Source organism: Halichoerus grypus, chromosome 11 (assembly GCF_964656455.1).
Source record: "Halichoerus grypus chromosome 11, mHalGry1.hap1.1, whole genome shotgun sequence".
Lineage (NCBI taxonomy): Eukaryota > Metazoa > Chordata > Mammalia > Carnivora > Phocidae > Halichoerus > Halichoerus grypus.
Genome location: NC_135722.1, coordinates 87805270 through 87822061, shown reverse-complemented (window position 1 = coordinate 87822061; position 16792 = coordinate 87805270). Strand labels below are relative to the sequence as shown.

The 16792-nt window shown below is 51.9% G+C and overlaps 1 protein-coding gene and 1 long non-coding RNA gene across 3 annotated transcripts; one reads left to right on the top strand and one right to left on the bottom strand.

Moving 5' to 3' along the window:
- Positions 1 to 8999: 8999 nt before the first annotated feature.
- Positions 9000 to 14661, top strand: KCNJ5 (potassium inwardly rectifying channel subfamily J member 5). Of its 2 annotated transcripts, XM_036086104.2 has the most exons (3): positions 9000 to 9206; positions 9883 to 10821; positions 14306 to 14661. In XM_036086104.2, the coding sequence occupies exons 2-3, from the start codon at positions 9885 to 9887 to the stop codon at positions 14626 to 14628; spliced, it is 1260 nt and encodes a 419-aa protein (XP_035941997.1). In that variant the 5' UTR covers positions 9000 to 9206; positions 9883 to 9884; the 3' UTR covers positions 14629 to 14661. The 2 variants fall into 2 exon arrangements, with proteins under 2 accessions (XP_035941997.1, XP_035941996.1); XM_036086103.2 differs by lacking the exon at positions 9000 to 9206 and having other exon boundaries at positions 9855 to 10821.
- LOC144379459 (uncharacterized) lies at positions 10421 to 13772 on the bottom strand. Its single transcript, XR_013442541.1, has 3 exons — positions 13361 to 13772; positions 12073 to 12369; positions 10421 to 10796 (listed from the first exon to the last, which is right to left on the bottom strand). It is a non-coding gene; the product is annotated as an uncharacterized LOC144379459 (long non-coding RNA).
- Positions 14662 to 16792: the final 2131 nt, after the last annotated feature.

Genomic DNA, 16792 nt, shown 5'->3' with positions numbered 1-16792 from the left:
CTCCCACCTCACACAGCCATGGGAGACCTTTGCATTCCAGAGAGAGGGGTGCCAAAATTCACTTTGGCTATGACAGATCTCTGCAAAGTCCCCTTTATGGGGCATTCAGGTTGGAGCAGAGCTATGAGTATGCATTCCCCGAGCCCCTGTGGGCCCCTGAGAGTGAGGAGCATGCTGGGCATAACACCAGCACATGTGGTCTAACCCTACTCGTGTCAGGGCCTCCCAGTCCTGTTAGCCCAGGATTCCTTAATCGCTGGTGGTCAGCAGCCATTACATCTGAGCCAGAAATGAGCTTGGGAGGTGACCTGACCCATGTTCCCGTTCTTACAGCCCTCCTCTGGGGAGAGAGCTCCTTCAACCTTCCTTGAGGCATTTAGAGTTGGACTTTCTCCCCACTGAGAACCACCTGCGCCATGATGGAAATGGAGGGCTGTCATGCTCGTCCAGGATTCTACCAGCTACGGCATATTTGCAAAGGGTGCAGCTGGAGAGGACAAGGCCACCAGCAGAAGATGCACTGAGGGAACGCAGAGGGGTCATGACAACCATCTGCACAATGGAGGGGACTGGGGAGACCGAGGCTGTGGGCGAGGAGACAGGGCTTGTTAGGACCATGGGAACCAGACTGGTGGGCACTGGGGGACCAGTCCACGCACCCATCTCTTTACTGCGGTGGGAGTCCCAGGTTGGCCGTCTGGCTTCCTTTGTACTGAGGGCTGACAGGCTGTGTTCATGGAAGACCTGTTAGCGAGGAGCATTTTTTGGCGCTACCACAGCTCTTCACACCATGTTCAGCATAACTCAAAGTCCAAGCCAACGTGTCCATGTGAGGAAAAAGCCTCTCTCTGGCTCAGTAACCCAGAAGTATAAATTAGCAGCTGACACACTGAATCTGACCCGCAGAGATATTTTCTTTGATTAACTCACGGTCCAAAAATTGTCGAAATAGTGGTCAATGGTGAAAAGAAAATTCAGGTTTAAAAGTCTTCACTTCTAGCTTTGCTGGAAAAAGAGAGAGAGGAAGGTCTTACCGCAGCACCTCCACATTCTTGTGTGGCAGCAAGGAGCTCCTGCTGGACAGCAGTGGCCCCCACCAAGAGAGCGCGTGAGCTCACCTTGCCTCTGTCCCCATCACTCCCTATTGTGTCCCCAAAACCCAGAGCAAGTTTGGTTGTGCTCATAGAATTGCTTGCCCAGAATAAAGAGAGTTATATCTCTTAAAATCTCTTTCTCTAGCACAAACCTGAAAATGAAGGTCTAAGCAGAGCTTATATTGGAATAAAAAAACGGGAGAAAGTATATTATCTGTACATGACCGGTATAATGAGCACGTCACAGTGTGTCTGTGTTGGAAGACGCCAATCCAGCCCCTCCGCTCCCTGAGCTTCGTAGACAGCAGAGTTTGGTGCCAACCTCACGGGTTCCGGTTACCACAGCACGCACACCCCGCTCAGCCAAAAAGTCCAAGTATTCACCCCGCGCCTGGCAGAGGCAGACACACTTGAGATGAAGGAAAATCGCTCTTAGTGGGATCCGTGGCTGCTGGTTAGTTTTCTCTTCCTTGTAAGGGGCCATAGTGTCCAAACACAGGCATTTCTTTTTTTTTTTTTCCCTTTTAAAAAAATTTAAACTCAATTAATTAACACATAGTGTATTATTAGTTTCAGAGGTAGAGGTCAGTGATTCATCAGTTGCATATAATACCAGTGCTCATGACATCACGTGCCCTCCTTAATGCCCATCACCCAGTTACCCCATCCCCCCACCCCCCTCCCCTTCAGCAACCCTCGGTTTGTTTCCTGTGATTAAGAGTCTCTTATGGTTTGTCCCCCTCTCTGATTTCATCCTGTTTTATCTTTTCCTCCCTTCGCCTATGCTCCTTTTGTTTCTTAAATTCCACATATAAGTAAGATCATAGGATAATTGTCTTTCTCTGATTGACTTATTTCACTTAGCATAATACCCCCTAGTTCAAGCCACATCGTTGCAAAAGATTTCATCTTTTTGATGGCTGAGTAATATTCCATTGTATATCCGTACCACATCTTCTTTATCCATTCATCAACACAGACATTTCTAGAAGTGGAAGAGGCACTCGGGGATTACACTTGAACCGGTGTTAGCCGGGACATGCGGACACCCTGTCTCCTTGGAACAATTAGGTGCCTGTGAGGGGCAAATGTTGCCGTTGTTAGAAAACGTCAAGGAGCTGCTGTAAGCCACAGCAGGAGGCGCTCTGAAGGCCGGCAGGAGGGTGGATGGAAGGTACAGCCCCCTCGGGAGGAAAAGGGAAACGGCTCCGGGCAGCCTGGGCACGTCGGGCAACACAGGAGCAAATCATGCACTGGTTTCGTGGCACAGACCAGGCGTGTGTCCCTCTGGCAGTCTCTTGGATCAGGCACTTCAGGGCCTGACCCCCACCGAGGCTCAGACCCACTGACAGCTTGGTCCAACCCCAGGGGGCTGAGGACCAATAACCCCAGAGGCAGACCTATTTGAGTATTCAAAGTGACAATGCATAAAAGTCACCTAGCACAGAGATGGCACGTAAAGGGTGCTCAGTACATGAGCCTCTCACGGCAAGCAGGCTCCCCTCACTGCACTCACCACGTACCTTCTCCACCAAGTCTTTCCTGACCCTTCCTCACTCACCCTGGCGAAGCCAAATTAAGAACTCCGTCTTGGTCTCTGTCACTGTCTACTGCACTGATTGTTTGCCTGTGTGTTCCCCACCAGACCGTGACTCCCAGAGGGCAGAAAATACAGCAGTGGTCCCCAATATTCCCTGGGTCAGGGTCTCTGGGTGTGGGACCTAGGCATCAGCATGGGGTCCAGCTCCCAGCTGATTGCAATGTGCACCCACGGGGAAGAAGCCTTGTAATTCAGAGGACCAGCAGCATTAACAAGGCTGGGAGCTCCTTGATAAAATGCAGACTCTGGGAGCTCCAGACCAACCTAATCAGAATCTGCATTTTAACAAGATCTCTGTGACTGGAAAGCACAAGAAAGCTGGCAAAGTGCTGATCTACCTCCTCCTGCCCCCAGGGCCCAGCAGAGTGCCTACTTGCAGTGACTGTTTGGGGGAGGGGCTTCACTGATTGGAGGGAGGAAGGAGGGAAGGAAGGAAGGAGGGAAGGAGGGAAGGAATCTGTGTGTTACAGTTTTCAATGGGCTTCCACACCTAATACCTAATGTGCTATCACCCAGATAGTTTTTGAACTTGGGTTCAAAAAATAAAACCACAAAACATCCAGGAATTAAAGACTAGGTTCACATCTAAGTTGATAAGAACAAATAATAGCTGCAAAACGATTGGGATTTAAAGTAAAATACCCGATGAGTTTTTAAAGATTTATTACTCTTGAGTTCTTCTGCCGTCAGACCCCAGAATGCACTAAGGTTTTTTGTTTTTTAAAGGATGGTAATTTTGAAAGCCAGGAAACCAGGACTGGCCCCCTGGCCGGAGCCAGCCCATCAGTGTGGTTTGGGCACAGGTTCTGGGGGGCTGGGGCTACCAGCCAACCCCTCCATGAACTTCTGGACTGGGAGCCGGTCAGGTCTCGGTCCGGTCTTGCTCTCCGCCAGCCACTAGTTCGTGGCCAGGAAGGGCAGCTGCGGTGGCCGGCAGGGAACTATTAAGGCAGAGGCCAGAACTGCAGTTTCCAACATTTTGTCCTTGGGCAGGCTGCTGAGGAAAGGGGGGTCACGGAAAGCCCCCCGCTCTCATTCCAGGACCTGCAATGGGAGGGTGGCCAGGGTCGTGCTGGACCCCATGGGGGACCCCAACCCCACGCTCCAGGCACCCCCCAATTCTAGGGACTCACAGACCCCTGTTGCACCGGGGCTCCCCTGTCTGGGTCACTTGCCCTCCTCTTCCTCTGGTTCCTGCCTCCAGGCTCAGGGAGGTGGTTCATTTGCACCCAGGAGGGGAGGAGCAGAGGATGCAGCCTCTGCAGGTCTCCCTGCAGGAGAATCACCCAGATCTTAGCACCAGAACAGCCTCTGCGTCGCCGTAGAAGGGCCACAGACGAGAGAGTTCTTAGAAAGTTCTTCAGGCACAGCCTCTGGGGATCCCATAGAGACTGAAGCGAGCTGGAAACTCCTCTCCCAGCAACAATTCTGTCTATTGCAACCACTGTGGGTTCTAGAGAGCGTCCCCGCAGCACCTGTGTGATTTGTGGGCAAGTTATTTAAGCTCTCCCCCAGTTTCCCTCTTCGTAGAATAAGACAACACCTCCCCGTGGAGTAGATGAGGCCGGGGAAGCAGGATGCTGACCCACAGTTGGCACTCCTGAATTGCTGGAAGCTCTCCCACCCCACCCCCGCAACTCCAGCCCTGGATGGAAAATAAATACTAACCTCGGCCAGCATTGCCCATGCGCCTTCATTCCATCTTCGCGCCTGCCCTCCTTGGTCGGCGCGGTCATCATCCCCATTTTGCAGAAAAAGTAACTGAGGCTTAGAGCAATAACTTTCCCTTAAGTCCCTCAGCTCAAGGTGAAATCGGAAGGTGGGCACTCTGATGCCAGAGTCAGCTTTCCTAATCATTTATTACCTGGTTCCCCCTTCTGTTCTGTGTTAGATTTTTATTTCTGCCTTGGCAAAGGACCAGACTAAATGGCTTAAAACAACACCCAGTTTTTGGCTCAGTGTTCTTAAGTGAGAAGTCCAGGCACAACACGACTGTGTTCTTTACTCAGGGTCTAACAAGGTTAAAATGCAGCTGTCAGCAAGCTGCACGCTCCTTTGGAACTCCAGCTCCTGTGGTTGTGGCGGAATTTAGTTCTTAGTGATCATAGGAGGTCCCTGTTTCCTTGCTGACTGTCACGGGGGGCTGCTGTCAGCTTCTAGAGGTCCCCACATTCCTTGCCACGTGCCCCTGTCCATCTCCACAGCTAGCAAAGAGCCTCTCCTACTTCAGGGAAAGCCCACTCCCTTCCCGGGCTTATCTGATTAGGTCCGGCTCACCCCCGAAGGTCTCCCTTTCTTCAAGTCAGCTGGGCCGTGACATAGGCTCATCATGGGAGTGAGTATCCCATCCCCAGGTCCGGGGGCATATACAGGGAGTTTATTTCGGGGGGCAGGAATCGTGAGGGCATCTTAGAGTTCTGCCTCCCTGCGTGTGCCTTCTCCACACCTGTCACATACGCCCTTGATAACACCTTTAATACTTTCTGCTAATCTTGAAGGTCCTTGAGGGCACTGGGGCAACCACCATGGAGTGTTTTCATATTTTAACAACCAGTACAGCCATATAGATTCCTGCAGAACAGCATACAAATATCTAGTCTGAGATAGGAGTATATTTTCCTCCACTACCCTTCTTCCAACCTCATCCCATATCCCAAAACTCTGGGAAGCAGACATTGACCCAGCAAATATAAGAGAGAAAGGAAGAAATCGTTAAGGATGCCTGCTGTCCTCATTTTCACAGTAGGGAAACTGAGTCTGAAACAAGACTCCCAAGCCACCCTGGGTGGCTCAGTCGTTTAAGCATCCAACTCTTGATTTGGGCTCAGGTCATGATCTCAGGGGCGTGAGGTCGAGCCCCACATCTGGCTCCGTGCTGGGCGTTGAACGTGGAGCCTGCTTAAGATTCTCTCTTTCCCTCTCCTTCTGCCCCTCCTCTCCCACCCCCTTGCAGGTTCTCTCTCTCTCTTTCTCAAAAAAAAAAAAAAAAAAAAAAGACTCCCAGCCCAGTGCTCCCTTCAGGAAACCCTGCTGATTTCCAAATGCAGTTTCTATCAAGATGCTGTGTCCACGGCTCCTGACTTTCTAGAAAAAGCCCCCCCCCCATGACACAGGGCTTTCTTCACTGCGTGTGTGTGTCGCGGGGGTGTTTGGGAATTCTTCACACAGAGGTCCACTTAAAAGGATGTCAGATTCACTCGTGCATCACCTAAAATACAACTTCCTTTGATTTTGCCTCTTTTGATTCTTTCTCCATTTGTGTTTCTATATCAAAGAGTTTAAACCACTTTGCTGGACTTCAGGCTCTGTCTTCCCAAGAGTTTTAATCATGTCCGGACACAGCTTCTTTTTTTTTTTTATTTATTTATTTTTTTTATTTGCGAGAGAGCGAATGAGAGACAGAGAGCACGAGAGGGAGGAGGGTCAGAGGGAGAAGCAGACTCCCCGCCGAGCAGGGAGCCCGATGTGGGACTAGATCCTGGGACTCCAGGATCATGACCTGAGCTGAAGGCAGTCGCCCAACCAACTGAGCCACCCAGGCACCCCACCGGGCACAGCTTCTTATCCTCAGACACAGGAGAGGGTTCCAGATGAATAGCAACACCAGGCTTGATGAGCTTGAGTGGGATTTGCTCCTGTCGGTCCCTCCCCGGGTCCTGCGGGGAGAAGCTCTCATACTCGCTTTGCCTCCTCCAGCCCAAAGCCTTTCCCCCCACCTCTCTCTCCACAGGCAGTTCTGCTCAGACCCCTGGGCTCAGAGGGGGTGGTGCTAGACTATAAACTACACAAAGGCTGGGTCTGCATTCAGCTTATTCACTGCTTAATCTCCAGCTCTTAGCACAGAAGCTGGACAATCGCAGTTCCTCAACTAATGCTTGCTGAATGTGGGTGCCTAAATGAATAGAATAGATCTTGAAAATCTGATTCAAAAGCTCATCTCCATTGTCCCTGAGAATTCTTTTGATATTATGGGCCCACAGCACTGGAGGCCAAGATTTCTAGAGCGGGCATTTCACTTACCCTTAGGAAGAAATCTGGGGAGGAGAGGTTCTACACCGGTCAGCTTGATGCCTGCCCTGCAAGCGGCCCACTGGGGCCTTTGATACTTGACTTAGATGCTCTATGTCTCTTTCTTCATCCTTAAAACGGGGGTTAATGGGGCGTTGCATTAAATTTCACTTCAAGGAGTGTTTATGAATATATATTTACATTTATATTTATATTTATGTTTGTATTCATATAGTCTTTCCTTAGATCCTCATAATGGCCCCCAGAGCTGGAATGGCAGAAAATATTATCTGGGGTTTATAGCAGAGTAAATTGAGGCAAAGAAAATGAAGACGGGTTTTCCTTGGGTCACAGAACACGGTTCTTGGAAGCTGATCCTAGAACCCAGATCTTGCCCTGGGCTGAGCGAGGAAAAACTTCTGCCGAGGATTCTAGCACACTTGGAGGATGGATGCCAATCTCAAATCAGAAGTGAACCCTTTCCCTGTCTGCTGGACAGAAAAAAAATTCTCTGGTCTTGATTGAGGTGTCCTAGAAAACCTTTCTCTGTTTCTAGTACAGCGCAAGGCTTTCTCCTACAAGAACATACGAAAGTATATTCAAAAATAAAGAAGGAAACAGTGCAGAAAATCAGCAGAAAAGCTATTTCTCTGGAAGATATGAGGGCAGGAGAATGTGCTTTGCCAGGTGCCCTAGCCAGTGACTCATTCTGGCCAGCACTGGGCCTGCCCTGCCCAACACCAGTGGCTTGGGGATTCCATGGGCAGCCCTCCGATCAGACCTCTATCTGGGTTCCAATAGCTGGGTTCCCAGGAGCCCCCAGGGCATTGGGAGTAACAGCATTTCTCACCCTTTCTGGGCATCCCTGAGTTCTCAGTAAACAGTCTCCAACCTAGGGGCAAAGCAAAATCATGCTTAGGATTCTGCAAAGCAACATCAAGCATCCAGCTCCTCATTTCATTTATCTTTGTAACTGCCATGTGAGGGAGCGGGGAGCAGGTGGCCCTGTGCAGAATGGGAAATGGCCAACAGACATCTGAAACAAACAACCCTTCGGATGACCCTTCAATATGGTATTTTAAAGGTTACCTTGAAATTGTCACAACCACCAAGGTAGCAAAGAAAAAGGTCTGCCAGGATCTTCTGACTTTCCACGTTGGGGGAAATCTTCCTTCATGGCTTATAGAACATTCATCCGGGTTGTTCTATCAGGTTCGTTGTTTCCAAGGAGTGGGACTATCTGTGAAATCAAAACAAACTTGCTTGTAAAGATGAAGGGCTGAGTAATAGCATCCCCTGAGGAATTGCCCCAGGATCAGAAGCTCATAGAACTTTCTGGAGCGAGCAGCTCATCAGTCTAAGCAGGAGCCACAGAACATCAATGTCTGCAAGCCACTGTGTGGTGGGTACTGTGAGACCCCAGGCTGGAGCAGATGAACCTAGATTCAAACCCTAACTCAGCCACTTAACTACTTGAGCTTCATTGTCTTTGCCTGAAGATTAGAGGGATAATAGCCTTTCTTCTCTAATAACTTGGTTGTGAGGATTATAAATGAGCTAATGGATATAAATTTCTTAGCACAGTGCCTGGCTCATGAACGCTCAGAAATTTAAGCTGTGATTATTAGCTATGGAGATTCTCATGGTCTTTCCTAGCTGCATCAGAGTCTTAAAGTATTTTCAGTGGGAGTGAGCGGAATATCTGAAAGACAGCGGACCATTGCAGGTGTCTGGGTGTTTCTTTAAAGTGTGGCATATACTCCAAAACATGGTATAGCCTTTTTGAAAAGCAATTTTTTATTGAGATATTTTATTGAGATAACAGACATGTAATGTATTAGTTTAAGAGATATAACATAATGACTTGATGTATGTATATTTTGGGAAATGATCACCATGATTAGTTAACATCTGGGACCATATATAATTACAATTTTTTTCTTGTGATGAAGACTTTGAAGACCTACTCTCTCGGCTTCTTTCAGATATACAGCACAGTATCATTAACTATAATAGCCACGCTATACATCACATCCCCAGGACTTCGTTTGCAACTAGAAGCTTGTACCTCGTGACCACCTTACCCATTTCGCTCGCCCTGTACACCCTCTCCCTGGCAACCACCCATCTGTTCTCCGTATCTGTGAGTTTGGCTTTCATTTGTTTGTTTTTGATTTCACATATAAGTTTATAGCCCTTTTGAAAACCTTAGGGGCATTAATATCTTGTCCATTTCAGGTTTTTAGAGGGCAGGGAATTACTGTGTCAAGATTTTTAATGGTGGGTCTACACAGCGATTTGTCATACTCGTAAGTGCTCAGACAGCCCCAGACTCCTCCCCTCAGACGGTAGGAGTGACCACATGGTGAATCAGACACTCACTGCCTTTTCCTTTCTGTCTGCTGCTAAGATCTGAGACATAAAGAAAGGAGACAGGGAGATATAAAGAAGGAAGCACAGGCTCTGGGCCCTGTGAGCAAGAATCCAGATATCCACTCTGCCAGGTAAGTGTTTGGTGGCCCAGGTTATCACTTAACCACCCACCTTTTTGGGGCTCTTATTTATTTTTTTATTTATTCATTCATTTATTCAACAAGTGCTTTTGGAGTATACAGTATGTTCTGGGCTACCCTCTGGGTATTTGGAATGTATGAGGGAACAAAACAGACATACCTGTGCCCCGTGGAGGTTACATTCTAATGGAAGGAGAGAGACTCCTAGAAATAAATATGATGCATAAGCAATCAGTGTTTACATACTGGAGATCAAGCTCCAACTCCAACCAGTTGCTGTGATGACAAGTGACAGTCTGGATGTACTGCATGGACTAGAGCAGGCACTTAATAAATTGTTGCGATTATTATTTTTTTAATTGCTCCCAGATTTCTTAAATCCTTTCAACACCATGTGTAGTTTGCACCAACGTATTTATTCATTCAACAAACAACTATTGAGCTGCTATTATATGCTAGAATCTGTAGGAGGTACCAGGGATACAAGCACATAATATAAAAAAAAAACACGGTCCCTGCCCTTGAGGACTCTGCAGTAGGCTCCACTGTGCACTAGATGAGGACCCTTGAGAGCACAGAGGCAGGAGTGACCTTGAAATCCTGTGTTTCTGTGAATCAGCACAGCCCCCTTCATTGATGATGTCTTTTTTAACTCAATACATCCCAGCTATGGCTGGTGATTCTAGGAATGCTATGAACCAGGATATGGAGATTGGGGTCACTCCCAGGGACCCAAAGAAGATCCCCAAACAGGCCCGTGATTACATCCCCATTGCCACTGACCGTACTCGCCTGCTAGCAGAAGGCAAGAAGCCCCGCCAGCGCTACATGGAAAAGAGTGGCAAGTGCAACGTCCACCATGGCAACGTCCAAGAAACCTACCGATACCTAAGCGATCTCTTCACCACCCTGGTGGACCTCAAATGGCGCTTCAACCTGCTTGTCTTCACCATGGTCTATACCATCACTTGGCTGTTCTTCGGTTTCATTTGGTGGCTGATTGCTTACATCCGGGGTGATCTGGACCATGTTGGTGACCAGGAGTGGATTCCTTGTGTTGAAAACCTCAGTGGCTTTGTGTCTGCCTTCCTGTTCTCCATTGAGACAGAAACCACCATCGGGTATGGCTTTCGGGTGATCACAGAGAAGTGTCCGGAGGGGATCATACTCCTCTTGGTCCAGGCCATCCTCGGCTCCATCGTCAATGCCTTCATGGTGGGGTGCATGTTTGTTAAGATCAGTCAGCCAAAGAAGAGAGCAGAGACCCTCATGTTTTCCAACAATGCGGTCATCTCCATGCGGGACGAGAAGCTCTGCCTCATGTTCCGGGTGGGTGACCTTCGTAACTCCCACATTGTGGAGGCCTCCATCCGTGCCAAGCTCATCAAGTCCCGGCAGACCAAAGAAGGGGAGTTTATCCCCTTGAACCAGACGGACATCAATGTGGGCTTCGACACTGGGGATGACCGTCTCTTCCTGGTGTCTCCACTCATCATCTCCCACGAGATCAACGAGAAGAGCCCTTTCTGGGAGATGTCTCGGGCCCAGCTGGATCAGGAGGAGTTTGAAGTCGTGGTCATTCTAGAAGGGATGGTGGAGGCAACAGGTAAGACACTTTATCTTCCTTGGCCACAGAACCCTCCCACATGCTGGGAACCTAGGCCACCAGGGCTAGAAGATGGCAGTTGGTGCCTGAGAATCCTGGGATTCTCAGCCAGCCCAATCTCTAACTGTGATCTGAGGGGTGTTGTCATTCAATCAAGATGGAGTGATAACAACAACTAATGTTTACTGAACCCTCTAACTTCTGGACATAGTTCTAAACTTTAAACAAACAGTATCACACTTAATGCCTTCCCACTCTCTGTAAGATGATGTTCCTTAGGTTACAGATAAAGAAACAGAGGCACAGACAGGCAAGTTATCAGTCTAGTTTCATCCAAGAGTAAGTCATAGAGCCGGGATGCCTGGGAAGGCAGGGGACCCCAAAGCTGGCCCTTGTTTTCGAGAGGCTATCTTGCCCCACCACATCCTGGGGCATGTGTCTACCCAAAAAGAGTCTTGTGATCAGATAACTTGGAGAAATACAGTGAAACAAGGTGCACAGGCTTCTTCACAGTAGGACTTCGTGGTATCTCTACATGCCATGAATCACTCTGTGATTTCCCAAACACAAGGCTTCTCAAAGTCACAGAATCCTCTTTTTGAAGAGGTGTCTATACCCCAGACCCGTGAGGGCAGCTCTTCTGGCTGCCATCCCCGCCCCCCCGCCCCCCCGCCCCAGGAAGGCTGTCCCTGAGCTTCCCTGTGGAAGGCTGGCTGAGTGAACAGGGGACGAGCTGAAACCAGTCCATCTGCATCCACATAGGCCCAAGCAGATGCCCTCTTTGTGGCCGGCCCAGCACCTCCCTGCTCAGCTCTCAAGTCTCACGGGCAGCCAGCAGCCAGGAACTTCCACCATTTCTCAAGGCCAAGGCCTCGGTGCAGGGCTCCAGGGAGCCCGAGGCCAGCAGGAGCACGAGGCCCAGGTCCCACCACTCCTGCCTGAACTCCTGGGGAGAGGAGCCCTCCCACAGAATCCTGCACCCTGCTTCTTACTCCCTTTCTTCCTCTTTCCCTCTCTTCTTGTCACCCGGTAGACTGAGCACTTGTAGAAAACTCACTCAGGCTCAGAATGATATGTATTTTTCCAACTTCTGCAGCGACACCAGAGGACCCCGCCAATCCCATTTAACAGACAGAGATGCCGCACCCAGCTTCATGCAGACGGTGTTCGATTCAGGTCTTTCACTTATGAATCTTAAGTGTTGAAATTTCAGGGGCTAGTCACAAAGATGGCCAAACAAGCCTTCCTCACCTTTCGGGAAGCTCGTTGCTGTGCGGGAAACTCAGATGGGGCATCCACAAACCTTCTCATTCGGCCGGAGCCCGTGGGACCTGGCCGGGGTGCGAACAGGCTCCGGGGACTGGCACGGAGGGGGCTGCTCGGCCATCTGCTGGGAGCTGGAGCCTGGCCAGGCAGCATATGGTGGCAGCCGAGGGAGCCCCTGGGGCCAAGGACAGCCAGGATGCAGGAAGCCTGCGGCAGAGCTGGGGGCTCGCAGGTCACGCTGCCCTTGGTGCTGGGCTCGGGAGCAGAACACCGGCTGAGTTTCTGGGGGAAGAGCACCACTCTGAGGCCACAAAGGAGGGGTCAGGTCAGAGATGTGGGGACAAACAGGAGAGTTGTGCCTTACAGTCCCCCCGTGCCTTCACTGCCACCTACTGTGGAGGGATCAGGGGGTGACCCAGCTGAACTGGTCCCTCCCCTGAGTATCCTTCAACATCAGTGGCCCCCGGGTGACCTGCCCTGTCTAGTTGACCTCCTCCCCTCCCATGAGTGCAGGGGGCCCCGGGGAGACAAGGGAAGGAGAGCCCCCCACCCATATCTGTTCTCACCTCCGCGACTGTGGTGGCTTGATGGCCACATTACAGAGCGGAGCATGCGCTGCTGATTCAGGCCGAGGTTGGACGAGCACAGCCCTGCCATAGCCTGCCTGTGTGTGTCTGGGCAGGTTGCTTAACTCATCAGCAAAATGAGCATAATACAACTCACGGGGTCGTTGGGGGGATTAGACGATTTTCGATGGAGTATCATACATAAAGCACAGTGCTTGGCACCCACAGGGGCTTCTTTCCTTCCCAAATGCATGCGAAGATGAGTGCCAGGGACAGAGGTAGGGTCTCATGATACAGGGGGTCCACTGCCACATCCCAGGGGGTAAAACAAGTCAGGAAAGCCTCCAGGAGATGTGTCCCACAGGTTCCCGTGGGGGTCCTGTCCCGCTGTCTTTCCTGAGGCCCCCGAGCCTGCAGACACCTGGTCTGGGTCTAGGCTGCTCAGTGCCCAGCTCGGGGCATCTGCTGAGCCGTGACGGGGGAGGACTGCATGGAAAGGCCTGGCCCAGGCCAGACTCAGGGAGCGGAGAGCAGGCTGCAAGCCCACAGTGTGGGGGGCACCTCAGGGGTGCCCAGCACCGTAGCACAAATGGGTGGGAAGCAGCCTTGCACTTGGGTCTGGTGTGCACGAGGCCCCTGCCAGAGAAAGCCCACCCTGGGAAGCTGGAGTCAGCTTCTCCTTCGTTCCCGAGAGCACACGCCAGTACCTTCCTTGGCCAGAAGATTAAATATCAGCAAGCTGTTTTCCTGTGACCCCAAACACAGAGGCTTCTTCATCCATAAACAAAGCTGCTCTCCTCCCTGGAGAGAAAGCAACACCTAAAAATAACATAGGCAAGCGAGGGCTGAGGAGACAGGGAATGGAGGCTTTGGAGCATGCTGCAATCAAGGAGCCAAGGGGTGTGTGTGTGTGTGTGTGTGTGTGTGTGTGTGTGTATGTGTGTGTGTGTGTGAGAGAGAGAGAGAGAGAGAGAGAGAGAGAGAGAGAGGCTTCTGCCCATATGTGTCTACCCCAAACAATCCCTGTGTGCCCTACAAGATGGTCAGCTTCTCTACATTCACTCCATCTGAATTTATCTTTTTTTTTAATTTTTTTATTGTAAACATTTTTTTTTTTAAGATTTTGTTTATTTATTTGAGAGGGAGAGAATGAGAGAGAGAGCACCCAAGAGGGGGAAGGGTCAGAGGGAGAAGCAGACTCCTTGATGAGCAGGGAGCCCAAAGCGGGACTCGATCTTGGGACTCCAGGATCATGACCTGAGCCGAAGGCAGCCGCTCAACCAACTGAGCCACCCAGGCGCCCTGAATTTATCTTTGTTCAAACCCTTTTCCTGCCTCTTTTGTGTCTCAATCTTCGAGACCTTAATGCTGTTCTCAGGAACCACGTCCCTGGCTCTAGCTATTCCAGAATTATCCACTCCAGTCTCTAGGAACCTACCCCAGAATCTCGCATGTTGGTTTCTAATGTTCTGCCGCTAGCACACCTTGAACTCCTCCAGGGCGAGGACTGTCTTATTCAGCTCTACACCTCCGGGGTGCTTAGCCCAAGCAGAGGTACAACAAATGCTGGCTGGCTGGCTGATGGACGGACGGACGGATGATGGACGGCTGGCGGTGGTCACTCCTAATCTCCGTGCCCTCTGTCCCCACAGGCATGACTTGCCAAGCACGGAGCTCCTACATGGATACTGAGGTGCTCTGGGGCCACCGATTCACACCAGTCCTCACGTTGGAAAAGGGTTTCTACGAGGTGGACTACAACACCTTCCATGACACGTACGAGACCAACACGCCCAGCTGCTGTGCCAAGGAGCTGGCAGAAATGCAGCGGGAAGGCCGGCTCCTCCACTACCTCCCGAGCCCGCCCCTGCCGGGGGGCTGTGCTGAAACAGGGCTGGGTACAGAGGCCGAGCAGGAGGGAGAGGACGAGCCTGAGGGGCTGAGTGGGTCCCGGGAGAACAGGGGCTCCGTGTGAGGACTGTACTCACCCCCCGACCTCCCCTCCCTGGCCTCTGAGCACAGCACCTGCTGCAGAGCTGGGGGGAGGAGGGGTGAAGGAGCTGAGTGCGCTGTTGGGGGGCCCAGGAGCCATCCAGGCTCTGTTGGGAGGAACAGTATATCCATCCTGGAATCTCCCAGCTCAGGCCTCCCTGAGCAGGTAGCCCTGCGCCTGGACCCATGAGGCAGCCCTGCCTCTCCGCTCCCAGCTTCCGTCAGCACGGCTCAGGGCCAGGCCGGGATGGGGTTCCCCACAGTGAGAGCTACAGGGCAGCCTCTGTCTCCGCACACATGTCCCACTGGCCAGGGTCACCTCCCTGCTTGGGTCTCACAGACCGACCAGCAGCTCCCCTCCAGCGGCTGACACCTGGACGGGGCCGTCCCTCCCCCCATTCCTACCACCCAGAGGCTTGCTGTGGGTTCCGCGTGGAGAGATTCTGCCCACCTGGAAGCGCCACCCCCTGGTCCCAGAGTGAGCTTGCAGACCTCATGCATCAAGGTCCATGCGAGTTAGGCCGGCAGTCCCTGTCAGCTCCCAGCGCAGTGTCCACTGCCTGAGAGCCATGGAGGACGGGGCCCTAATGGTCTCTTATCATCTGTGAAGCATGTGCGTCTCCTCTGCTGTGTTCTGCGCGTCGCGTGTAGCCTACCAGATAACTGATCTCCTTACAGTGACCCTCAGAAGGTGGCTTGGGCCACAGTGCAGCCCCGAGCACATGGAGAGCTGTCGTCAGCCGCGTCCTGGCCATTCCCGACCGCACGGTGGCCCGCTGCTCCCACCCAACGGAGAACCCAGCGGCCCGTTCTTTTCTGGTACTTTTGGCCCCAGAATCTCAAAGTACTTATAACCTTCACCGTAGCTCTCTTCCACCGCCTCAGCCTGGGGTGTGATCCTTGGAGAAAGCTGGGGTTCCGAAGGCAAGATGAGCCAGTCAGAACGGAAACCAGGAGGGGGGAGGAAAACAGAGGGGCAAGGAATTAAATGTTTAAAATAAGCATCCCCACCAATCACTGCAGAGATATTCTGACTCAGGCTCAGCGCCCCTATCTGGGGGGAGGTGGATGGGAGGCACAGCGAGGGGGCTCCCCCCCACCCGGGGTGACCTGGCCTTCAGGCCCAGCTGAGAAGCCCCTGGGCCTCCTCCCCACAGACTGGGCCGGGAGAGCCCACATGAGGCCTCAGAACGGGGAAAGGGAGGAGACGGGTGAGGGCAATCCGTGGGGGAATTGGAGAGCCAGTGAGCCTCAAGAGAGAAAAGAGAAGAGAGCAGAGAAGAGCCTTAAAAAGGACAACTTGCAGAGGGCTTTTCTTCTCCGGTCTGGAGGCCCAGGAAGAGGACGAGGGGACAGGGTGCACTGTCGTGTCAATGAGGCGCGTCTGGTATGTGTTGAGGCCTACGGGGCCTGATTAGCTGACCTGGACCTGGAGAGAGGTCGCAAATGTTTCCTGGCCACAGAATTATGGAGCCACAGAATTATGATTTTCACAGCTCTCAGCTTGCCTTTGATAATGGAAGCATTTACCTGCTTGCTCCGAGGCACCTTCCCTGGGAGTGAGCACAGCACCCGAGTGAGGCAGAGGTTAAGGCGGAGCAAAGGGAGCGGCTTTGGGATCTCAGGCCCACGGGCCCTCAGGCTGGGTGTTCTAGGTCCAGGGGCTGGTGAGAAGAGGAGACAGGCAGCCTGAGGTGGGGAACTACCTCTCGTGGGGCTGTCACACGCAGAGGAAGGGGATCCTTGTGCTTGGGCCTGTGGATCTTGAGAGGAGGCCCTGGATCTTGAGAGGAGGCGCACAGACACAGGGAGCAAGCGGGGCGCTTCCCTCCCCGGGCATGGAGCTAAATCCTGATTCCAGGCGTTTTTCTGTGGCGAAGCAGGTCTGGAGGGAATAGAGAATGCCCTGGAATCCTGCCCCCATGGAAAAAGGAAGCAGGCAGCCTTGAGCACACCGGTGGGGAACTACATGCTATCAGGAATCTAAGGATGCCTTGGGGGGGGTGGGAGGACCTACAGCTGGAACTCTCAGCATGGGGTCAGTACTCACCCTGGGCCTGGCAGACCTGGGGCTTGCACAGCAGGACTATTTCCTCGTCCCCCCACCCCCCAGCCAGATCTAAAACCAGCCTTAGTCAAAACCCATC